Source organism: Andrographis paniculata, unplaced genomic scaffold, assembly GCF_009805555.1.
Source record: "Andrographis paniculata isolate CXL003 unplaced genomic scaffold, ASM980555v1 Contig5END, whole genome shotgun sequence".
In the NCBI taxonomy this organism is placed as follows: Eukaryota; Viridiplantae; Streptophyta; class Magnoliopsida; order Lamiales; family Acanthaceae; genus Andrographis; species Andrographis paniculata.
In genome coordinates, this window is record NW_026137595.1 from 2,441,808 (window position 1) to 2,469,072 (window position 27,265).

At 31.1% G+C, this 27,265-nt stretch overlaps 3 protein-coding genes across 3 annotated transcripts; all 3 read left to right on the forward strand.

The window, feature by feature from the left end:
* Positions 1-4,732: 4,732 nt before the first annotated feature.
* On the forward strand, positions 4,733-7,999 carry LOC127258816 (gamma-cadinene synthase-like). Its single transcript, XM_051285827.1, has 6 exons — positions 4,733-4,942; positions 5,047-5,308; positions 5,388-5,979; positions 6,209-6,347; positions 7,199-7,444; positions 7,584-7,999. The coding sequence occupies exons 1-6, from the start codon at positions 4,817-4,819 to the stop codon at positions 7,878-7,880; spliced, it is 1,662 nt and encodes a 553-aa protein (XP_051141784.1). The 5' UTR covers positions 4,733-4,816; the 3' UTR covers positions 7,881-7,999.
* Positions 8,000-13,664: 5,665 nt separating this feature from the next.
* On the forward strand, positions 13,665-19,546 carry LOC127258820 (cis-muuroladiene synthase-like). The gene is given in 6 exon segments (XM_051285830.1): positions 13,665-13,979; positions 14,198-14,786; positions 16,392-16,530; positions 18,130-18,198; positions 18,200-18,376; positions 18,996-19,546. Coding segments are annotated over 6 exon segments (1,143 nt in total). The 5' UTR covers positions 13,665-13,933; the 3' UTR covers positions 19,119-19,546.
* A 4,679-nt stretch (positions 19,547-24,225) lies between these two features.
* On the forward strand, positions 24,226-27,041 carry LOC127258819 (dicarboxylate transporter 1, chloroplastic-like). Its single transcript, XM_051285829.1, has 3 exons — positions 24,226-25,623; positions 25,715-25,936; positions 26,451-27,041. The coding sequence occupies exons 1-3, from the start codon at positions 24,565-24,567 to the stop codon at positions 26,811-26,813; spliced, it is 1,644 nt and encodes a 547-aa protein (XP_051141786.1). The 5' UTR covers positions 24,226-24,564; the 3' UTR covers positions 26,814-27,041.
* The last annotated feature ends 224 nt before the right edge of the window (positions 27,042-27,265 follow it).

Below are 27,265 nucleotides of genomic sequence, written 5' to 3' on the forward strand. Positions count from 1 at the left end.
TGAATTAGTATGGATAATAACTAACCACGAGAATAAGTCTCGGACCTGAAATCAATCCATAGGTAAAACACAAACAATAGGCTAAATCCCACTACAAAGGATTGAAAGCCACGAACCGATGAAATCACTCCAAAGACCCGATTTGATATTCTAAATGCGAGAAAATCACTCCCTAACACTAGAAAATTATAAAAGTGAAATTTGATTCAAGATGTAAAAAAAGTTCTCATTACAATGATAGACAATGACTTATATAGAGGTACTTGAGGAAAATAAAAGGCAACAAATAATAAAGGAAACAAACCAAAAGGTAAGTCTAACTATAAATAAATAAATAATTATGAAAGTTTTAGATATGGAATTATACTATATGGAAATTTATAATAAAATGAAATATGTATTAAGGTAATTTCTAAAAGCCTCTATAAGTGATGATTCCTTGACAATATTTTATGATTAGCGATTCTCTTCAAAAGTGATGATTTCCTTGGTAATCTTCCATGATTAGCGATTCTTTCCATAAGTGATGATTCTCTTGATAATCTTCCATAATTAGCGATTCTCTCGATTTTTCAATTTTGATTCTTGCGGGTCTCATTGAAGGATCATCAGGTGAAGGCTAAGTAGTCTCCAAGCATCATCCTTAAATTGATTCTCCATGAAAAATCGTCTGATCAATGCAATGACGGATTTTTTAAACTGACGAGCTCGAGATCAAATTATGGGTCCCACGAACATTTGAATGCTTGAAAATTGAACATTCTCGTCAGAGAGTACTATACAATTATACATATTTAAAAAATAATAATTGAATTATTATTATTTGATGATTATATTTATATTCATTATAAACTTATAGTTTTTTATGTATAATAAAATAATTTTTATATATTATAAATAAAGAAATCACTAAACCTTACCTATAACCATCCGCAGTTAACCTTTTTACCTTTTCTTCTTTTTTTTTTTTTTTTTTTCTATTTTTTCTTCTTCTAAGTATTTTTCCTTTCTATTTTGTTGTAATTTGACAATTTGAATGACGATGATAATGGATTATTGTGTCAAATAATTTTTAGCATCCTGGAAAAAAAATCGACTGGAAATAAATAAAAAAAAAAAAAAAACTAAAAATTTAGAAGAATAATCAAACAAACAAAAGTTTCAATTTATCTCTCGAACGAAAAATGTAGAAACGACTCATACAGCAAACAACTTCGATGTTAGAAGACAGTCTCTTTGGATCCCAACTATTCTAACTTTTTATGTGCTCTCTCTCTTTTTTTTTTTTTTTTTTCTTTTACCATAGTTATCGTGTAAATAAAAATCAAAGAAGACAATATTGGATAATAATGGTCAATTTCGATCCAATAAAACTAATACATGAAAATAATAACAAACTGTAAATCCAATAATAAAAAGTGAAAACTGTAACTAAAAAAAAAATTCAAATTCTGAGATCGTAGGGATTGCAAAATATTAGAATGGGGTCGAGCTCTTATATATATATATATATATATGATATGATTACACTATATATCTATAAAATATTATTTTATCTTAATTCACTTGTAAAAGTCAAATATGAAATTTACTAGTGAATGAAGGAAGTAATATTTTATTGATTGGTAGGAGTGACGTAAGATAATATCTATATTCTTATCCTTGAAAATATTATTTTCGATGGAAAAAGATGTCCATTATTTTAAATAAAAGTAAAATATTTTTTTTAAAAAAATATTTAAAAAATAACAAAAATAAATATATTAATAAAAATTTTATAATTATGAATAACTAATAATAAAAATTCTACCCACCTAAAAAATATAACTAAATATTTTAAAAATATAATGTAATATATTATTAATTGTCATTTTACCTATAAATAACTAAAAATAAACCGTTATTTTATCAAATACTTAAATACAAACTGTTAATATATTCAACTAGTTAAACTCGCTAATCGAATCACCTAACGACTATCGCCTAAATGTCAAACATACCCTAAAACTAATTATTATTGTGATAATTACCTTTAATCTGCATAATAACCACCATCTTATCTAAAATATTAAAATACCAAATGACCAAAATACATTTCATTAAATTATTTTACTGTGGATAAAAAATTCAGCACGTTCATACCATAGGCGTCAGCAGATATCTGCCACTTCTAATATTAATCAAAAACAAATTTTGATTGGTTACTGCGAGGTCACAGTTTACCATTATATATATATATAGTAAATCAAGATGCACGGTGCTATATTAAACATTATCACTAATTATATAATAATATAGTCGGACCCAAATTGCTATTAAATTTCAAACACTGAACTACCCAATATTGATGATGTTTTTATTTAATTTAAATTAATAATATTGTTGTCCCACTATATATATATATATATATATATTGGGAATCCATAGCCGCTAATTTCGAATGTACTTTGGATAAATTTTCGATCAAATTTAATATTCTGCAAATTAGACTCGACAAAGCATATCACATTACACAAATCATATAAGACAAGTAAAACCTGAAGACCCGACTATATTTTGTTTTGTCATATAATGCATTAGGTTGTTACATACATATATATATATATATGAGAGTGAAGTCAAAATTGATAGATCAGGTTGCTTGTAATCGTGAAGTTGAGCCGGATCCATCTACTTAAATATCATTTTTATGAAGATTAAGAATAAAAAAAAAAAGAATTCGGTTATCCAGTTCGAATAAAAAAAAATTACTCGGGCCAACTGGGGTACCTTTTATTGGATAAAATTATATTTTGATTGAAAATGGATGATGGAGTGTACGTTGGTATGTTTGTTTGGGGGTTTGGATTTTGAATTAGGATTTGAATAGTAAAAATTTTGAATTTGAATAGTTGTATGATGTGATATAAATAGGCATTGATGCAATGTTTTGAATGTAAAATTTATTTTTATTATAATATATAAAAAAAAAATACGCTTTTGATTTGATGTTTTTGGGGGGAGAAAAATGGAATGAATAGTATAAGTCCACCAAAATCCTTCAAACAAACACACTTTATTTATTTATTTTATTCAAAAACTTATTTAAAATATTTTACATTTTTTCATTTGTATAAAATTTGCATAATTTAGGTCTTTATTTAAAATCAAATATCAAACTTGGATAAGGAGGGTATTTTTTACAAATTTTATATTAACACAAGGGGGAAAATTATATATCATCCCGTTGCATTTTAGTAAAAATACATAAAACACCCCGTATTTTATTTATTACGTGAAAAGGGTAAATTATATATCACCCCATTATTTTTTAGTAAAAATGTATAAAACACCATGTGTTTTATTTGTTACGTGAAACCCCCTCGTGTTAATATAAAATTTGCATAAAACACTCTCTTTGTCCAAAACTGATATTTGATTACAGATAAAACCTAAATTATGTAAGTTTTATACAAATAAAAAACGTCAAAAATATTTTAAATAATTTTTTTGAATTAAATAAATAAATAAATAATTGATTAATCCTTCGTTTTATAATTTTTATGAGACAAGTTGTTATTTGATTTTTAAAACAATTATAAAAATAAATGATTTAATCAATTATTTATTTATTTATTTCATTAAAAAACTTATTTAAAATATCTTATAGTTTTTTATTTGTATAAAACTTGCATAATTTAGCTCTTTATTTAAAAAATATCAACTTGGACAAGGAAGGTGTTTCATGCAAACTTTATATTAACAGAATGAGGTTTCACGCAATAAATAAAATACGGTGTATTTTATGCATTTTCACTAAAACACAATAAAGTGTTATATAATTTACCTTATTTTCAACAAGTAATTAACTCAATACAATTTTAGATGCACTGATTACTCCACACAAGTTTAGATGTCATCCTTTCCCCCTTAAACTTGTGTCTCCTCGAGCTTGGACGCCACGTAAATTCCTCTATTGTTAGAAAGTGTCGCCATTCATAAAAATGTTTGCAACTTGTTCATTGGATTTTACATGTATTAGCTCAACTTTTTTTTCTTTTACTTGCAATGGAAACGAGTGTCGATGTGCTTGAATCGCTCATGATGACTAGATTTTTAGTAAGGACTATTCTGGATCAAATTTCTACAAAAGTCTTTGTCGCATTTCATTTTCGCAGTTTCAGCACTTTGAAGTAATTTCCTCAACCATATGACATGGCAAATACAAGTTGCTGCGGCCATATACTCAACTTCACAAATTAATAAGGCAAATAATACAATAGTATTATTTTTGTATATTTATTTTTTTATAATATAAATTAATCATTTTAATTATTTTGGTATTGATGCATTTTAAATTTTAAACAATCTACTTAATTTTTTTGGATAATGAGATATTTAGATTTTTTAGCAGGGACATTGCAATTTTTTATTGATAGCACAATAATAATATAATGTCAATTTTAAACATCCAAATTTAAATTTTTAGTGGAGTCATTGCGAACAATAACTAAATAACCATTCAATCCATGCAAAGATTATTATTATTATTATAATGTGGAAATTCGTAGTCGTTACTCTTCGAGTGCAGACTAGTCTCGACAAGGCAAATCACATTTAGGTGAGCAGACAAGACTTGGAAGCGTCAGTATTTGAACTTATAACGTCACGGAACACGGTATGGCCGGACTATTATTTTGGAAAATCTACACTTATATATATATATATATATATAGTTGACAGGTTTGTTTAGACTTTCACAGCACCACAACAAATATAAATACCGATCATCACAAATCAACACGTCCATTACAACAACATTACATCGATAATTACAATGGCCCATGAATTTGTGCTGCAATCTTCTCCTTCGGATGCGATCCTTGAGCGGAGGCTTCCCGTCCAAAAATTTGAACCTTGTATCTGGGCTGATACTTTCACTGCATTTTCTTTCGATGTTCAGGTCTCTCTCTCTCTCTCTCTCTCTCTCTCTCTCTCTATATATATATATATTTATGTGAGTGATTGTATATTTGTAATGAAGTTCGATTTATTTTGGCGTTTTAGGCGCAAGAAGAGCGTTCCAAAGCCATCGAAGCACTCAAGGAAAAAGTTAGAGATTTGCTAATTGCTGGAGGACATAATGCACTGGATGATAAGTTAATATTAATCGATACCGTGGAGCGTTTAGGATTGGCCTATCACTTTAAGCAAGAAATAGAGGAGCAGCTCGAAAAGATCGCTAGCAATCACTCGGAACACCATGACTTATACATCACTGCTCTGCAGTTTCGAATTCTTCGGCAGAACCACTATCCTGTTTCCTCAAGTATTATATTTTTTGGAATGTCTATGCGAACTTTGATACGTTGTTTCAGGAGACTAATCTATGATTTTTCACCACGCAGGCGTGTTCAATAAATTTAAGGGTAAAGATGGGAAGTTTGATGAGATGCTTAGTAGAGATGCGAAGGGATTGTTGAGCTTGCTCGAAGCATCACAAGTGAGGATTCATGGCGAAGATATTTTAGAAGAGGGATTAGTCTTCGCGACCCATCATCTTAATATTTTGGCGCCAACGTTGGAGGGTCCATTTAAAGACCAAGTGAATCGAGCTCTAGAGCATCCGCCTCATCGTGGTTTTTCAAGAATAGAAGCGCGCAAATATATTTCTTTCTATGAGAGGGATTCGTCTTACAACAAATTGCTTCTAGAATTAGCCGTATTGGATTTCAATTACGCGCAAAATCTATACCGAAAAGAGCTCCATGATCTTTCTTGGTGGTGGAAAAACATTGATCTCAAGTCGAAGCTCCCTTATGCTAGAGATAGAGTAGTCGAGAACTACTTTTGGGCCTTGGGAGTGTATTTCGAACCTCAAAACTCACTTAGTCGTCTAGCACTTGCGAAATGCACAATAATAACCGCTGTGATGGACGATACATACGATAATTATGCAACAGTTGAAGAAGCAGATATCTTTAACGAGGTTATACAAAGGTACGTGCTTAATGACTATCTCATTTAAAAATTTAATTAAATGATCATCTAACCTAAACATATAAACCAGTAGGAAAATACATTATTAATTACATATTATATAGTCTTACGAGGCACATTTAATCGCTTTTTATTACACTTAAATATATAATTGTTTATTTGGTAAGGCTCTTGTCTTCACTAACTTTTGCATCTCTCTCTCCATACATTAACATTCTTTATTTATAAGGTGGGATATCAATGAAATAGATCGACTTCCAGAATATATGAAAATTGTCTATAAGTTCATTTGGAACACATATGAAGAATTGGCATGTGAGGCATCCAAAGAGGGAAGATCTTCTGTAATGCCCTACATCCGAGAAACGGTAAGAACTACCCTCAAAAGTTTAATGGAATTGTTTCTTGATCTAATTTCAAAATTTAAAAAATAATAACCTTTCCGTACCTTAACAATCTATCTATTTTTTCATTCTGGTTCGTCTCATATCAAAGTATTCATTTCTTTCTTTTTTTTTAAATAATGTTACTATCTACTTAACATTACAAATATCATTCCAATTTACAATATATTACACAAATGTCATTACGTTTGTATCATATAATAGGGTTAATTTAGTCTTTTTACCTTTATTTCTATTTTATTTTAATATAATATTAATATTTTTAAAATTCAGTGCAAAAAAATAAATGGATATATAGATATGAGAGGAATGGAGTATATATTAAGGGTATATTTACTTTGAATAATTATGGCAGATAATATTATTTTATTCACTCTAATTACATATTTACAATAATGGATTAAAACTAATATGCTAATAGCACAGATGGTGCTTAATTAACAAATTCAGCATATGTGCTTATGCTTAAAACTATTTTTTGTTTAATTATGTAATTTAATTATATAAATTAGTATAATAAAATTTTAACTTATCAGCATCCCAATGGATATGCTAATTAAGAATAATTAATCCTACCTAGATCGGTAAAATTAATTTATCCAAGTAATATTTATACTAAAGTTTATGTCATTTTATATTTAAGTAAATAAAGTAAATATCATATTAATGTCATGATTATAATCCATAAAAATAATATACCTATTATAACTCAATCATTTAAAGTAAACGCACTCTAAAATGATAAACAACTTTTCTTTGCCTTACATTTCGAATCAATCCAAAGTCTTTGAATTGTTATGACTTGCAATATACAGTTAAAAGAACTCAGTCGAGGTTATAATCAAGAGCTCAAGTGGTTTATGAGGATGGAGGTGCCCACACTCGAAGCCTACTACTCCAACACAATTATTACAGGCACCGTGTTCTTTAGTTGCGCGGCAACTTTGTTAGGGATTAAATCCGCATCAGAACAAGTCTTCGAATGGTTAAACAGTAGGCCTAAATTTATTAAAGCGTGCTCGAGGGTTGGCCGACTCCTAGATGACAAAGGTTCACATGATGTAAGCACTATCAACAATCTTCAAAATTCTGTCTTTTTTATTTAGCTAATATATATCGATAAGTTTTGCATTCCTTTAACTGGATTTCCTTTTTTTTTTTTTTTTTTTTTTGGTATTCGATTCATTAATTAATTTGCAGCGCGAGGACCGTGGCGGGGAGCTCCTCACGGCAGTCACCATGTACATGAAACAACACGGCGCGACTAAACAAGAGACTTTGAACAAATTTGCAGAAATAGTTAAGGATTCGTGGAAGGACTTTTATGCAGAGTGGTGCAACTTGCCTTCGATGGTTTCTTTCGATGCTGCTAATGTGTTTCTGGGCTTTGTTCAGATGTCGGAGACTCTTTACATGAATTCACGAGATGGGGTTACGAATCCTAACTTCTTGGCTCCGGATATTGCTACCATCCTTTTGGACCCCATAGTCATATGATTGATTATGTATTCGAATAATACATAGTTTCATGTGTGTTTATATATGATTCAAAAGTATTTGGATCTTTCTAGGTTTTAAAATAATAAAAATAAATATTCTCTTCGTTCCGGTTCAAAGGACAAAAATATTAAAACTTAATAAAATACTATTATTTTATAATATAATGTAAAACTCTAAAGAATTCTTTCAAATGGGACAGACTGAGTATTTTAAATATATATATATATAACATTCAAAGGCCGAGACGAAATAAAAGTCAGACTTTTAAATATGTATATATATATATATAACATTTCTTTAACCTATAATAAAATATAAATATTAAAAAAAAACCATTTTTTCTTGTATTTTTAATGCAAAAAATATCAATAATAATAATAATAATAATAATAATAATAAATTTGTCTAAGATTTAATTTCTTTTTTATACAAAAAATAATATAAAATAAAAATAAAAGACTCTTAAATATAGATAAATGATATACTTCATTATTTTGTACCCTATAATAGAATATAAATAATTAAATAAAATAATTTTTTCTAGCATTTTTAAATAAAATATCAATAATAGTATTAATATTCGTTATGTTTAAACAAATTTCAAACAAAAATTAAGGGTCCTTAAATTTATATAAATAATATATTTTTTTATCTATAATATCAATAATAGTATTAATATTAACTTTGTCTAATTTTTTCTAATGTATAAAAAAAAATATTTTTTGTTTGAGAAAGAGTTTTTTGAAGAGCTTTTATAAACATCTTTTGATCGTTTAACCAGTCAAAAAAATCAATTTACATGTTTAATAAATTAGCTTTATGTAAGACCTTTTTGACCAAAAAAAAAAACTAATTTCTAAAAAGCTAACATGAGTTTTTTCACTTTAATTTTATTTATTCCTTATTTATCCTTAAAAATTATTTATTTATCTCATACATATAATATATTTTTATTGCAGTATTTATTGATTATTTATTAATCTATTTAGTTTATTAAATTATAGTTTTATTTTTTTAAATTTAAAATAATAATTATTATTAACTATTACCTATAAATTATTTTATTTATAAAATATATTAATCTATTAAAATTAAATCAGCTAGAAAAGACAAATATTAGTAATTTATTTATATATTTTTTATTATAGAAATTTTACATTAAAAATTAATAAACAATAATTAACATAATAAAAAAATATATACAAAAGATTTATTAATTCATATTTTATACAATTTCAATAAAAAAATTATTATTATTTGTTAATAAAAATATTTTTTTCAAATTTAAAATATAAAAATAAATATTTTATAATATTTTTATAATTTTTAATAATTAATAACAAAAATCCTCATAAATTCTAAGTTAAAATGAACAAAATTAAATATTTTATAATATAACGTATCAATATCTTTAATTATCATTTTACTTATAAATACAACATTTATTTTTTCAAATATTTTAATACAAATAGCTAATTAAATGACCTAGTCAAACTAGCTTGCTAATTGAATCACTTCACAGCTAAAACCTATCTATCAGCTAATTGTCATACACTTAACCACCATATCACATTTCTTTATTAGTTTAACAATTAAATAATGTATATATATATATATATATAAATATTTTATATATAATATAAATATATAATGAATCTTTATTTAAATTGGGCTTTAGGCAGGCTCCCTTTTGCCTGGGCCAAGGGCCCATAGATGGATAATATTTTAAGTAAAGAATGTTTTGTTTATGTAATGGAGTGTTAAATAAAAACTCAGTTTTGTTTTATTGTAATTTTTTATTTCATTTTTTCCTATTTTTATTATTCATTTTGTAAGATTTTTTTACTTTCGAAATATTATATATTAATATTTATTTAATACTTTTTATATAAAACATTTTGTTCAAAATATTAAGTCAAATATCTTTGAATAATTATTACAATTTAAATTCTCTAGTGCTTGTTGTGATATTACTTATCGATATATTATAATAAATTGGTTGAATAATTATTACAATTTAAGTTTTCTATCACTGTTGATTATTTTAATTGATATGTTTTTTTTTTTCTTTTTATATTAGGTATATCGAAATATGTCATTATTTTTAAACATAATATTTTGTATTAAAATTTTTATCTTTTTATGAATAAGTAGAAAATATCTCTTTTTCGTCCATTTAGATTTTTTATATAAATTTATGAATATTGGTATTATATATTGGTTTGCAGTAAAAATGATAAAAATATTCTTATTATTAGTGTGTAATATAAAAATAATGAATATATGTAGTATATTATGAATTGTAAGGATATTTATTACTCCCTCCGTCCCGGATATTTTATCCGTTTTACTATAGATACGAGAATTTAGGAGGGGTATAATTAGTAAATAATTAAAAATCTATTAGTGAAAATAATTATCATATAATAAAAATAATTATAGATTTAGATGAAGATAAGTGATTAGTATAATTAAAATTTAAAAAATTATTAATTAAATTTTTAAAAATAAGATTAAAGTGTATAATTCTTTTTCAAAAAAAAAGTGACAAAATAAGTAGGACGGACAAAAATGGAAAGATGGACATGAGAAGTGGGACGGGAGAAGTATTACGTTAGATTGATAGTACAGTTACTAAATTATAAAACAGAATCCTTATTTTTGGATGGATAAAAATAAAAAATGATACACTTCTTATGAAACAAATAAAATATTATATATTACATTAACGCTTTTTTATACATATAATATTTACGGAAAATTATGTCACCCGAGTACAAAAATACATGAATGTTCCTGGGTTTGTTTGGTTGTAGGGTTTCTTAGGGGTTTTACTATGCATAATAAAATTTTCCTCAAAATATAAAACTAAACAATTAGTGTGTGTTTGTTTGGCTAATTTTATTTCATTTCTATTATTGACAAATTTTTTATTTTAAATATATCAAATCAAATATTTATTATATATATTTTTATCCTCCTTTCATGACTTCTTATTAGATAATGTAAATTTGTAATTTATTAATAATAAATTATAATACTTCTTTGGTCCCGTTGAAAGGGTGGCGTTTGTTTTTTGTACTAATATAAAAGTAATGGCATTTGTGTAATATATTTTAAGTTGAAATGGTATTTATCATGTTAAATAGATAGTACAATTACGGAAAATGGTAACCTTTCAATGAGACGGAGAGAGTACTGGTTTTTTTATATGAGTAGTATTATTGGCATTTTAAATATTTTTACGATTATATTTCAATAAAATATATACAATATGGATATTATTTTGAAAATAATAAAATTATAATACAAATAAATAAAAAGTATATATTTATTTATTTATATAATTAACATAAAATTGATTTTATAAAAAAAAAAATGAAAGGTTTCAAATATAAATAAAAATATTTGTTTATTGTAGAAAAATAGAAGTCTTAAACCCCAATTTATTTTGGCATATGGTTTTTATGCTTTCCTACTGCTGTCTTTTACTGTTTCCATTTGAAGTACTTTGTTTTATCAGGTTGCTGCAACAGGCTGATAACAACATTGTTTGTCTTACACTCTCTCGATTGGTGAGCACACAAGACAAATGAATGGATGTTTTGGGTAGTCAAATTGCATCAAAATTATGCAGAATACATCATTCCATTATGTGCAAAGGATTTTAATTGGTTTTGTCTTACATGCAAAGCAAGATGGCTTTATAAATAATTGTGAAGAGAGAGTGTGGTTGTTGTGGTTGTTTGAAGGCTTTGGGAGTGGAGTATAGTGAGAGAAAGTGAGTTAAATCCTCTCAACCTCAACATTTCTCTTCTCTATGTATTGAGTGAGTGCTAGACACTTTTATCTTGCCGGAGACCTCGTCAGAGGAAGGAGAAATCGGAGTTCCGATCAGGGAAGACGTCCAAATTCTGAGCAGTTCTGCTCCGTGGTCGTTGTCAGCACGAATTTGTGACAACATAAACCTGTTGAGGAAATTTCAAGGTAAACCATGTTAGGAGGATGAGTTGAAGGAGTTGTAGTTGTCTTTGTTCTTAATCAGCACTGATTAGTGAACTTCTCCTGGATTGGTATCCCCCGGATGTAGGATTGTTTAAATCCGAACCGGGTAAACAAACACCTTGTCTTATTGTTGTTTTATGTTCTGCATTGTCTTTTGTTGTTAAAATGTTGTTATAACTGTGAACCGCCCACGCTTTGGGAGTTGACCCTTAAATAGGTGTTCGAAGGTGATTTGGTGCAGCACCTGTTCTTCTTAACAAGAAGTAAAAAGATTTTGAGTAGGGTGTAAGAAATTAGAAATTTAATTAAATTTAATTTAATCGTTTATGTTAAGACAAAGAAGGAAAAGAGATTATCTATAAGTTAACGGAGGTGTTGAGTTTTTGGCCCAAGATCCGTTTCCAGCCGACCCGTGTCCGACCCGGTTGATGACCCGACCCATTCTGGCAACCCAGTCTCCTCCTAATCTAATGTCATATGTCAATTTTAGGGCAAAGATCAACCATCCACTGTGACATATATATTGTTGCCCTTCTTCCATAATTCAAGATGCACCGCTGCTGTGTTCATCTTTCACTAATATTCTCTCTACCACTCGCGATATTTCCTTCCTTCAGTCACTGTGAGTTCGAGGTTTCCGGCCGATTTACTGTAAAATCGAGAGGCGAGTCTTCCGTGTGCCTTGGGGAATGATTGGTGAGGTTTTCTACGGTTCGATTATCCCTAAATCGAACTGATTTCGGTAGAGTGTGGGGTTTTTGATTGGGGGTTGTAGATTAGGTCATCGGTGGGTGTCCGTTGGCCGTCAACCGTCGTGCTGCAGTTTTCGGATTGCTCTTTGTCTATAGGAGTGTACCTTTGAATATTCTGAGCCACAATAGGTGTGTGTTCGTTAGTTCTTGTTTGTTTACGATTAGTGTTTTGTTTTCAAGTTCTAATAAAGTGCATATTTAATTTATGTGTTTTGTTTCGATTTCGATCCTTTAAAATCCTACAGGAGGGACTATTATTAGTACCGACAAGATAAGTCAACTAAACGAATCATGTATAGCAGACAGGCAAAAGATGTAAGCTTTGGGACTTGCATTTCCATTTCTGAGTACATTATTTATATCATCATTATTATTATTATTCATGGGTTCCACTGCTAACAATTTGTTTCTTTAAATCCAAATTTTAAATTTTTATTATTTGAATTTCATGTTTTTTAAAAAATTATATATAATTTTTTTTAAAAAAAAATATCAAATCATACATTATTTTAAAAATAAAATAAAATCAAGAAGCTAAACGGGGGAACATACTTCAAAAAATATATAGAGTACTATATAAGATTTTATACAAATATACAGAGTACTCTATATATTTGGCCTTTGATATATAATCACATTAATATCACATGATAGGATACGATATACGATAAGATAGGATTGTGGCTCAGATTTCACCTCCTATCATCATCACTAACACGAACACACATCGTAAGAAACAAGGGAGTGAAGTTAAACTTTGTCGGTCGGAGATGGACCGATCCACTTATATATTCTAGTGACGTTTTGTTTAGACATTCACAGCAGCACAACCACTTCCATTACAACATTTTAATTATATCGATTATCACAATGTTCCAAGAATCAGTGCTGCAATCTTCTCCTTCAGATTCGATTCTACAGCGGAGGCTTCCCTACAAAACATTTGAACCCTCTATCTGGGCTGATCATACTTTCACTACATTTTCTTTCGATGTTCAGGTTTGTGAATATATATATATATGAGTGATTGTATATATTTGTTGTGAAGTTCGATTTTTATTTTTTTTGGAATTTTAAGCACAAGAAAATCGTTCCAAAGCCATCGAATCTCTCAAGGAAAAAGTTAGAGAAATGATCGTTGCCTGAGGAACTAATGCACTGAATGATAAGTTAATATTAATCGATACCGTGGAGCGTTTAGGATTGGCGTATCACTTTAAGAAAGAAATCAAGGAGCAGCTCGAAAGCATCGCTAGAAATCACTTGCAACACAATGACTTATACATTACTGCCATGCATTTTCGAATTCTCCGACAGCATCACTATTGTGTTTCTTCAAGTATATATACATACATATGTTTTCTCGTAGTTTTTATTGTTCGAATATTTTTTTTTATATCAATGATACCTTTGATATATTGTTTTTACCATACTGATATTGGTTGACTCTCGTAAAATATAAATAAATAAATTATGTGTATCTCTTAAAGCTTAAATTTTTAGGTGTAACTGTCATTTAATATCATCTGACAACTTATATGATTTGTCAACGCGCAGGCGTATTCAATAAATTTAAGGGTAAAGATGGAAAGTTTGAAGAGATACTTAGTAGAGATGCGAAGGGATTGTTGAGCTTACTCGAAGCATCACAAGTGAGGATTCATAGCGAAGATATTTTGGAAGAGGGATTAGTCTTCGCGACCCATCATCTTAACTTTTTGGCACCAACATTGGAGGGTCCGTTTAAAGAACAAGTGAATCGAGCACTAGAGCAAGCCCATCCAGGCTTATCAAGAATCGAAGCTTGCAAATACATTTCTTTCTATGGAAATGATTCGTCGCACAACAAAGAGATTCTAGAATTAGCCATATTGGATTTGAATTACGCGCAAAATCTATACAGAAAAGAGCTCCATGATCTTTCTTGGTGGTGGAACAACATTGATCTCAAGTCGAAGCTCCCTTACGCTAGAGATAGAGTGGTGGAGATCTACTTTTGGGGCTTGGGAGTGTCTTTCGAACCTCAAAACTCACTTGCTCGTCTAGCACTCGCTAAATTCACATTAATAATCATTGTGTTGGACGATACATACGATAATTATGCGACAATTGAAGAAGCAGAAACCTTTACCGAGGTTCTACAAAGGTATATGTATTCATAGTTTATGGTTTTTTTTAGTATACTGAGGGTGTGTTACAAATAACTATTGAATTATTTTAGGGTAATTGTTTTTTTTAGTGTCGCACCTAACCTTTATTATTACTTTAAAACTCTAAATGAATCATGTATAAAAATTGTCTCGCAACTAAGTTTTTTTTTTCGTAAAAATGGTCATCCGTCACTGAAATTGACATATTATCAATAATGTGGCTCGCCGATGTTAATTTGAGGCTGACGGTCTAATATGCCACAGCTGTGTGGATGGTATGTGAATTTTTTAAATCTTTTTACATAAAAATTAAAACTTTAAAAATCCACATTTCCCTCATGTGGTGTACAGATCAAACATGTCAACATAGGCAAACCACATAGACGTGTCAATTCTTGTGACAAAAGACTATTTTTGTGAAAAAAGAAAAAGCTATGAAATTGTTTTCATACAAAGTCATTTAGAGTCCTAAAAAGTAACGAGTCAAATGCGCGATAAGAAAAATAATTTATCCATTGTTTTATCATGTGATTATATAATGCATTAAATTATATATACTAAATCTTATCGTATAAAGTAAGCACAGTCTAAGGGCGTGTTTGGCAATTAGTTGATAGTTTTTAGCTGTTAGCTGATTTAATTAGATGATAGCGGTTAGCTGATTCAATTAGCTGGTTTGACTAGCTGATTCGATTAGTTGTTTGTATTAAAATGTTTGGTAAAACAACTGTTTGATATTAGTTGTTTATACGTAAAATGACAATTGAGGACATTTCTATTTTATGTTTATTTCTAATATATTCAAATGTTCTTTTGAGTTTAGAATATTTAAAAAAAAAATTGTTATTAGTTATTGAAAATTGTAAAAGTGTTATAAAAGTATTTATTTTTATTACAGTTATATTTTAAAAAATAATATATTTTTATTAAATTATACAAATAGTTTTTTCTAGTAAATTATAAAATAATAAATTTTTCATGTATATATTTATTATGTTAGTTGTCGATTAGTTCATTATATTTATAATTTTCAATAAATTTAATTTATTTTTAGTATAAAATTTATATAATATAATTTTAATATAAAAATAAATTATTTATATTTATATTTTGTATTTTATGTTAATTTTAATAAATTTATATATTTTATAATTAAAATAATTTTTATATAAAAATTAATTATTTTAAATTTATAAAAGTAAAACTATATTATAATAAAATATTCTAATATAATTAATAAATAATCAAAATATATTTATTTGTGTAAACTGCATAATAAATTTTTAAGGGCATATAAAGGAATAAAAAAAAATTTACAGAAAAAACTATTTCAAAACGTTGGGTAAGTTAGCTTTTCAGAAATTAGCTTTTTGGATCCAAAAAGCTATTCTAAAAAGCTAATTTACCAAACACCTAAATTAGTATTTTGACTGATCAAATAGCTAAAAGTTGTTCAATAAGCTAAAAGCTCTTCAAAAAGCTATTTGCCAAACACCCCGTAATCATTTTTTTTATATATATGCAAGAAGCATGAACCTTGCACTTCTGTTTTGCTAACTTTAATTTTTGCATGATCTCTCTCTATATATTAATACAATAAGGTGGGATATCAATGAAATCGATCGACTTCCCAACTACATGAAAATTTTCTATAAGTTCATTTGGAACACGTACGAAGAGTTGGCATGTGAGGCATCCAAAGAGGGAAGATCTTTTGTAATGCCCTACATCAGAGAAACGGTAAGATTTACCCTTAAAAGTTTAATTATTTCTTGCACTAATTTCATCGAAGAGACCACTATCAGAAAATTAGGCTATAGTTGCAATAAAAAAAGTTACGGTTTTAAAAAAAATTGGTGATTTTTTACTAAAAAGTCATGGAAAAATATACGAAACCATTTCCGTGGAATTTTGCTGGTGACTTTTGACATTTATGTGACAATAAGTTATAGAATAATACCATGACATGTCCGTAACTTTATATAGCAACAGAAGATACAACAAAATTTTGTGAATACTTTATAATTGTGACATTTTTGTGACAATAAGTTACAAAATAATACCATTACACCTCTGTGACTTTATATTTTGAAAAAAAATATATAATTATACGGAGGGAGTATAATTTTTGTTCAATGGAACCACGCACGATTATTAAAGACTTACACGACCTGTCATGCCAAGTTAACTATCTACTCTAAAGTATTATTTTTTGTTTGTTATTATATTTTAAGTATATAAATATTATTGATTATAAATTTATCTTTAAAAACATATACATATTTATTTTGAGGGGTTTGGATTTTGAGTTGGGATTTGAATAATAAAAATTTTGAATTTGAATAGTTGTATGATGTGATATAAATAGGTGTTGATGTGATGTTTTGAATGTAAAATTGATTTTTAGTATAATATAAAAAATGAAAAATAGGTGTTTAATTTGATGTTTTTGGGGAAAAAATGGATGAACAGTGTAAATTCAATCTAATCCCCAAACAAACACACTCTTAATATATCATCATGAATTTTTAACAAAAAATTGAATAGCTACAAACAATATTGAATAAAGATATTAAAGATGATTTTATTATTTTGTTATTACTTTGAATAGCTACGAACAGTAATAAGAAAAATTTATAGTTGTTTTCGTTACTTATGTTGTGATATTTGATTTTAAAAAATCACGAAAATTATACTATGACAATATCTGTAATAATTTAAAATGTTGAAAATATTTTAGTTATTTTTGCCGTAACTTAAAATAGTCAAGAAAAAATTTCATGACAATTTTTGTGACGAAATAGTCAAAAGACATAGAATAGTCAAAAGAATCACACATAATATTATTATTTAATTATAATAATATTATAATCTTTTATATTTTGCAATAAAAATACATAAATGTATGTTTGTTTGGGGGATTTCCCCAAATTTCGTTTTCCTTATATGTTTTTTATAAGTATAAATAAATTGTGTTACTTTTAGTGTTTTGAAAATTGAATCAACTAATTGTTAAAGAGTTCGCTAATGTTGTGCAGTTAGCATATTATTGGCCTAGGCCAGTTTTTATTTATGTATTTATTTATTATTATTATTATTATTTGTAGTATGGGCTATATATTCTCATTTACTATTACATGAGTAATTTTGTGAGTAACCAATGTGAGCAAGTGTGCATCACAATTCTATATAATGAAATTCTTGGCTTAACAGCACCTTAAGATTAGTTTGATCGAACTATGTTATCAAATTTCATGTCTCTTATTATTTTTTCGCCTTTGTATTGTGTTATTTACGATAACACACAATCATTGAATGGTTATAACTTGCAATATGCAGGTGAAAGAACTCAGCCGAGCTTATAATCAAGAGCTCAAGTGGTTTATGGAGATGGAGATGCCGACACTCTGAAGCCTACAACTCCAACGCAATTATTACCGGCACAGTATTCTTGTGTTTTGCCGCGACTTTGTTAGGGATTAAATCCGCATCAGAACAAGTCTTTGAATGGTTAAAGAGTAGGCCTAAAATTGCTAATGTATGCTCGATGATTGGCCGACTTCTAGATGACAAAGGTTCACATGAAGTAAGCATTGTCAACAATCTTCAAATTTCAATCTTTCTTATCTAGCTAATTAATATATCCAAACATATCCATGGGTAAACTGATTTTTTAGCCCCGTATTTGAACCTATTTATCATTTTAGTCCTGTAACTAGAGCTTGTCGCAAATTACTCTCGTAAGTGAAAATTTTTTGCACTTTTAGTGCTCTAGCGCCGGAGATGCCTATGTGGCAACTACATGGCTCACTGGAGGACATGTGTCCGCCAGCCAAATCAGTGACACCTGGCGGACACGTGGATTTTTAATTTTTTTTCAAAAAAATAATTTATTTATTTTGTCTTTTTTGTAAAAATTTGAAAATCTAAAATTTTAAAAAAAATTATAAATCCACGTGTGAGTCTGGTGTCGCTGACCTGGCAGACACGTATCCTCCGCCAAGACACGCAGGTGCCACGTTCCGGCGCCGGAGGACTAAAAGTGAAAAATTTTCAGTTATAGGACTAGTTTGCTACATGGTCCAGTTACTGGAATAAAAATAATGAAAATGATCCGTTACGGAACTAAAAAAAATCAGTTTATCCTATATCCATAATTTTCATTCCTTCGATTGGATTCTTTTATTTGATATATTAATTTGCAGCACGAGGACCGTGGCTGGGAGCTCCTCACGGCAGTCACAATGTACATGAAACAACACGGCGCAACTAAACAAGAGACTTTGAACAAATTTTCAGAAATGGTTGAGGATTTATGGAAGGACTAGCGGTGCAACTTGCCTTCCATCGTCTCTTTCCATGCTGCCAATGTGTTTCTCAGATATGATCAAATGTTGGAGGCTCTTTACAAGAATTCACAAGATGGGCTTACGTATTCGAAGTTCTTGGCTCCAGAAATTGCTAGCATTCTTCTCGACCCAATAGTCATATGATTAAGTATAGATTCCATAGCGTAACCCCCGACGCTTCAGGTCACCTGTCATACATGGTTCGTCTAATATGACTTTTCCGTCAGGCCTGATTTGCAGGGTATTAGGTTTGTCCGAGAGTTTACCCAGTGCGCACTTTCGAGTAGCGGCTGCGAATTCGCACATCATAAAAAAAAATAGTATAGATTAATATAAAAATAAAGAATGTGTGTAATGTTTTTAAAAAAAAAAAAGTATTAAAAAATTTATTGGAAGAACAAAGTCTAGACACTTGGAGTGATGTAATTAAATAATAGGAGTGAATGATGTTACGAATAAAGACTAAGTTGCTTGAGTAATATAATATAGTACTTTACGTCATTTTAGTTCAAATTTTTCATTTTTTAAAAAATAATTTTTATCAATTAAGTATCAAAATATTTCTACTTTTTATTTTGTACATTATTTTTATTTTAATATTAAGAAAAAAAAGATATTACAGTATTTTATTACACTATATATTTATAAATAAAATATTAATTTATTATAATTCGCATGCAAAAGAATATTAAATTAAAATTGGGTTTGTTTGGTTATGTTATTTATTTTCTATATTCAGTAATTGTTTCTGTTGGGAATTTTGACCGAAATTTTTGGTCTAATCCAACGAATCCTTCGGTAAATAAATAATTAGTTGGTCCACTCTTTAGTCCGGTTCATCAGATCAGCCCAATTCTCTTTTACCCAAACTCGAGCCCAAGCCCAAGCCCAATCCATTGGTTAGTTTTGTTATTTTAGTTTTGGGGAAGTTAATTAAGTTTATATTAGAGAATTGGTTTTAGGGTATGTTGGTGATGATTACTCCATCCAATCGTTAACCAGAGGAGAGATAGACCGAAAGAGTGAGGGAGAGGAAAACCGATGGTTTTGGACAAGTGTTTCCGGTGAGGTTCGAGATACCCTTTTCGAGTGCCCACTCTGATGAGTGTCGAGGTTTGGAGTGATGTGCCGAGGTTTGGTCTCCGGTAGCCGCCGCCTGCTGTCGCTGTTCGGCGCCGTCGGTCGAAGTCAGCTTCTGTCGTCGGTGCTGTTGCCCGCCGCCTCTATCGGAAGAGATCATCTCCAGCCAATCACCGGATAACACAATTTGTTCATCGCCAGAACCTTGCTGCCAGTCACTGGAAGATCGGCTGTCAGTCGTCGTCGTCGGCTGAATCGAGCTCGTCGTTGATAGAATTGGATCTCAATTGGAACAATGAAACAGAGACACGAATGAGCAGGTTATCGGACAGGGAAGTCCAAGTTCTGCCTTGTTTTTATTTGTCTAATCTTGGGTCCTGTTTGCTTGTGTTATTAAATTTGATATTTTCTTTTATTAATTTTTATTCGGTAGTATAAAATTTTGGATTTATATAGTTTTGAGTTTGAATATTAAAATTTAAATGATCATGGAAATTAATTTGATTTTTTCCTCTAATAAGATTAGGTTGGATTAGTCTTAATTTTAACAAAAATAAAATATAAGACTCGATTGATTTTTTTCTATACAATCTTATGATTTTATAACAATATATATATACATATAAAATATATAGTTTTTTTGTAGATTTTATAATAAAATAAAAATAATATCGTGCATCGCAGAGATATTACTCTAATATGCATATGTCTAAACATGAATAAATATTTACTTAACGAGGATGGAGAACCTTACGAACAAGTAGATGCCGACAGACCTTTTCGATTAGGCTGTTGGTAATGATTTTTTACAACAACAAATTATAAAAATATTTTTAAAAATTAATAAATTTAAAATTGAACTCTTCTACTTGATAAAAAATGCAGAGACACTATCAATTTTATTTGTTTCATAAAATTTAATTGTATTGTATCTGAAATACGTTTTAAATCATCCAAAGTTAATTATGACTATAAATCATATTATTATATCAATGGCCTTTAAAATGAATATGCGCTTAATTATTTAAAAAATAATAATAATAAATATTAAATAACATCATCTATTCTATTTTTTAGTAATAGATAATCAAATTAAATTAAAAAAATTCACAATATTTATTTCAATGCAATACAATACCATATACATAATAGTAACTTGACTTTTCATCTCATTTACTAAAGGATATTGAATAAAAAATTATTTACATTGCTTATTAGTTTATTTGTTTTTATTAACACAATGGGTTTGTTCATATTGTGTTTTGAGGAGGCATATTTTTTTATAAATATAATTAAAAATATAATATATACATATATTAACACAATATATATTAAATATATATATTTTATTCGTTTATAAAAGTCATTCAACATAAAATAATATTTTATATAACTCATAAAATTTTTCATATTTAACATTAAAAATAAATTTATTTTAAAACACAAATTAAACAAACACAATGCTTCAACAACAGTTTTATAATGTTCATTTTTATATTAATGTACGAAGGCCTTTATAATAGATATTTGTAGTGCATGGTGTTTTATAGTACAAATTTTAATGAAATAAATATTCTATTATTTCCGAAAAAAATAGTCTTATTTGGAGTCGGCATGGGATTTAAGAAAAATAGTATTATATTAAAAGTTGGTATAAAGTAGATACTAAAAGATTAAACTATTCTTGTAGTATATTTGTGTAAAAGTAATAACATTTGTGTAATGATAATAAAAATGTATGAGTAGTCGTGATATGATTATTTGAGAAAATTGAACTATTGTTTTAAGACGGACAAAAATAGAAAAATGTGACTTGACGAAAATAGAAAAATATGACTATTGTTTTAGAGTGAAATGAGTAGTATATAATAGAACGGTTTGTTCATTGTGTTTTTTGTTGGAATAATTTTCGATAAATATTATTGAAAATATATAATATATACACATTGTTGATGTAATTTTTCAACAAAAATAAAGTAAAATTCAAAGATATAGAAAATATCCTTAAACTTGATTAATTAGTGCCTGAGATTAGGAATCTCTAAACACTGTATGGTACAGAAAATAAACTGGAAAATAAAAGACTGAAATTTAAAGTGGTGATCCCCAAATCTGACTTTGCTTTGTTGAAGTTGATTGAAGATACCCTGCCAAATGATGATCCAAACCCTTAAATATTATCTGGGAAACTGTACTGAAAACCGTCGCCCGAACGGTTACAACGTCTCCTTTCCAACCGTCTTCCAACCCTTCTCCTGCTGACACGTGTCCTCAGCGGACCAAAATTGTCACTATATTTCACTCTTTGAGCCGACCACAGACCTTCCGCCCTTTTGGCCCGACTGCCAATCTACAACCGTATTGGTCCGACTGCCAATCCTCCCGACTTGCAAACCATCTGACTTGTTTGGATTAGCTACAAACATCCCGACTAACAAACCATCCGACTTGTTGGTCCCGCCGCAGAGTTCCGACCTGAGAACTTCCCGACCTGTCCGACCTGAGGACTTTCCGCCCTGAGGACTTTTCGACCTGCGGACTTTCCGACCTGAGGACCTCCCGACCTGCGGACTTCCCGTCCTGATGACTTTCCGTCTTGAGGACCTCCCGACCTGAGGACCTTCCGACCTGAGGTCTTTCCGTCCTGAGGACTTTCCGTCTTGAGGACCTCCCGACCTGAAGACCTTCCGACCTGAGGTCTTTCCGTCCTGAGGATTTTCCGTCTTGAGGACCTCCCGACCTGAAGACCTTCCGACCTGAGGTCTTTCCGTCCTGAGGACTTTCCGTCTTGAGGACCTCCCGACCTGAAGACCTTCCGACCTGAGGTCTTTCCGTCCTGTATTTTCCTTAGAAATAAATCTATTTTCCTTGATTTCCTCACGGTGTCCTTCAGCCAGTTCAATCAACTCTATTGCCAGGCTCATTTTTCTTTTACCTTGGGCTTTTTAACCTAATTCTAAATTTCATACGTAACACACATATTAATACGATGAATTTGTTCACTTAATATTTTTTGTTGGAATGGTTCCCTCGATCTTTGGCTTCTCCACAACTATGGTATGTATTTATCATCTTATGTCTCTGGTAGATTAACCATAATGATCTTATGAGGAGGAGTCCAGCCGTGAACAACCGAATCCCAGGCTTCTTCGCTCATCAACAAGATGAAATACATCATTTTGATATTTCAATATTGAAAGTTATCTTCATCTAGCAATGGAGCTCTTGTTACGGATGTTCCTTATTTTGCTTCCATGATCATGGATCATTTTTCGGTAATATCTGTGAAGAGAATGCTCGGATACCAATTGTAGGCCTTAAAATCGATCAAACACGTAGCAACAATAAATTTTGAAAATTAACACAGAAAAATCTCTCAACACAGACTCGTTGTTTGTTAAACGATCGAACTACAAACGCACATACTAGTTACAAGATCAGTAAATAACATGAACAAATTGTTAACGTAGTTCGGAGGGTTCCAACACCTGCGTGATTCACTATTGAAAATATTAAAATATGAAGATACACAGATACAATTCGAGTTGCCTCGTCAAGAAACCAAAACTCTAATTTTTTAGATCATACCTAACTAGCAATACTTATAATATTTTATTTCGGGCAAAACGCTAGTTACAAATATGCATATATGTGTGTGTAAATTGTAAGCTGTAATATATGTTCGTAGCAACAAAATTTTATCAATTCTACGTCTAGCAACCTTCATAACGTGCTCAAATAATGGACAAAAGAATTGCTCTTTACTTTGTCCCAAATCAATATATCATCTTAACATTATTTTTATTTTTATTTTTATATTTTATTATTGTTCCTTTATTTTTCGTATATTTAAAGAATTGAATGTAAATTAAATTGGACCTTTGGATCATTGTAAAGGGCAGAAAATCAGAGCCACCCAAAACAATACCCTTTTCTTACCCACATATCTCTACTTTCTTCAATTTTCGTTTGTTTGTATTCTTCGATCGTTGGCACCTCACCACATCTTGTCTGGGTGGACGGCTAATCCTTCAAGCCCATTTTCGTCATTTCAGGTTTCTCTACTTTTGGATCCACCCAATAATAGAGCCCCACGTGGAAGAATCTCTCTCCGCCGGTCAGGCTGACCCATCCCGACCGGATATTCTGGACTACTTTACCACCGTTGGATTCGAATCCAACGCTCCAGATTCATTCACTCACAGTTTCATTACATCCCGGCGCTCCACTCACCCACAGTGTCCTAACTTTACGAACGACGGGAAACTGAGAATTGCTACGCTGAAAAAAAATCTTACCTTTGCCTGCGGCGGCGCGTCCACCACCGCCAACCGCCGTCGTAAGGATGGCTTCCGCCGTCCTCACCTTCTCCCCCAACCTCCGGCTGCCGCCAAACCCTAACCCCCTCCGCCGCCGCCCGGCGAAATTCCGATCACTTATAAGCAACAACAATCGTCTAATTTTCGCCGACAAGAAATCCGTATTCCTAACCCCATCCCCCCGACGCATCCCTAAACTCAGAGCCGCATCGGCGGCGGCGGCGCCAGTATCTCCGGCTCCCCAGCAGCCGGCGTGGCAGGGCGCCGCCGTCAAACCCTTGGTCGCCACAATCGCCACCGGAGTAATTCTGTGGCTGATCCCCGCCCCCGACGGCGTCTCCCGCATCGCGTGGCAATTACTCGCCATCTTCCTCGCCACCGTCGTCGGAATCATCACTCAGCCGCTGCCGTTGGGCGCCGTCGCGCTGATGGGCCTCGGCGCCTGCGTTTTCACCAAAACCCTAACTTTCGCCGCCGCATTTTCCTCCTTCGGAGATCCGATTCCATGGCTGATCGCTCTGGCCTTCTTCTTCGCCCGAGGGTTCATCAAAACCGGATTAGGTAACAGAATCGCATACCAATTCGTGAATCTCTTCGGCAGTTCATCTCTAGGGTTAGGCTACAGTCTCGTCTTCAGCGAAGCTCTCCTCGCGCCGGCGATCCCCTCCGTCTCCGCCAGAGCCGGCGGGATTTTCCTGCCGTTGATGAAATCCCTCTGCGCCGCCTGCGGCAGCAATGTCGGCGACGGGACGGAGAAGAATTTGGGCGCCTGGTTGTCCCTGACCTGCTTCCAAACATCTGTGATTTCGTCGTCGATGTTCCTAACGGGCATGGCTGCCAATCCTCTCGCTGCGAATCTTACAGCAAGCACAATCAACATGACGATCGGATGGATGGATTGGGCCAAGGCTGCAATCGTGCCTGGATTGATATCCCTAACTTTGGTGCCATTTATTCTCTACCTGATCTACCCGCCCGCCATTAAAAGCAGCCCTGATGCTCCCAAGCTCGCCAGGGAAAATTTGGAGAAGATGGGGCCGATGTCGAAAAATGAGGCCATCATGGCCGGAACTCTGCTTCTCACAGTATATATACATTCATTCATATACATATATATAGATTGTTTGTATAGATAGTCTGTTGTTTGTTCTTATTGTTTTGGTTGATTTGAATCAGGTCGGGCTATGGGTGTTCGGAAGCGTGCTGAGCATCGACGCTGTCACAGCAGCGATTCTCGGGCTATCAGTGCTGCTCGTAACGGGAGTCGTGACATGGAAGGAATGCCTGTCGGAATCGGTAGCTTGGGACACACTAACATGGTTCGCCGCCCTAATCGCCATGGCCGGGTACCTCAATAAATACGGGCTAATCTCGTGGTTCAGCCAAACCGTCGTCAAGGTATAACTATACATACGGCTGCGGATCCTGTGCTGATGCTGACTTGGCCGGATCTAGCATATGGTATAGGGTGACCAGTTAAATTATACTCCCTCAGTCCCATGTAATATGGACACGGAATGTAGGTAAAATATAATTAATAAGTAATTAAGAAGTGTATTAATAAAAATAATTATAGATTAAAATTAAAATAACTAAATAGTTTAATCAAGATTTAAAAAATTATAAAATTTAAAATTTAAAATGTAATATAAAGTGTATAATTATATTTAAAGACAAATTACGTGGAACAGACAAAAATAGAAAATATGAACAAATTATGTGGGATCAGATAGAGTAATATAATATATATTGTATTATAAATATACTGAAATATGTTTAAATATATACTGATCACCACCCAATAGCATATGTTGATCTGATCGGATCAGCAGCTGATCCATGCCTTATTTATAAACATCGATGCATCTGAATTATGCGACTGACTAACGATTATCCGGTGGTGGTGATGCAGTTTGTCGGGGGGCTAGGGCTGACGTGGCAGCTGTCGTTCGGGATTCTAGGCCTTCTCTACTTCTACTCGCACTATTTCTTCGCGAGCGGCGCAGCCCATATCGGTGCCATGTTTACGGCATTTCTGTCGGTGTCGACCGCTCTGGGCACTCCGGCGTACTTCGGCGCCTGCGTGCTCTGCTTTTTGTCGAACCTGATGGGCGGGCTCACACACTACGGCATTGGGTCGGCGCCGGTGTTCTATGGCGCCGGGTACGTGCCGTTGGCGACGTGGTGGGGGTACGGGTTCTTGATATCGGTTGTGAATCTCGTAATTTGGCTTGGAGTTGGCGGGGTGTGGTGGAAAGTTATTGGGCTGTGGTAAATACGATAATATTTGGATCATTGTTGGAATACACACACAAGAAAATAGCTTAATTAGCATTGTAACGGCTATTATTATTATTATTATTATTATTATTATTATGGGAGTCGGAATTTTTTTGTATTAGCTATTTCCCAGACAGCCTTGGTCGATTTGTAATGAACGTGCTACTTCATTCGTTCGTCTCTAAAAATCATATTTGTAATTAACTGTAAAAATATTTTTATATTTGTATAATCTTTTGTACAAATATTCTTCTATTATTATTATTTCTTCCGTCCGGTTCTAAGGATTTTATTTACCATTTGCGTCATTATACTTAACATTAAAAATATCTTTAGATTTGTATAATTTTTTGCATAAATATCATTCTACTAGTATTAGAAGACACTAGTAGAAATATTTTTGTTATTTTTCCTTAATTTGTATTATGATTAATATTCAAAAATCAA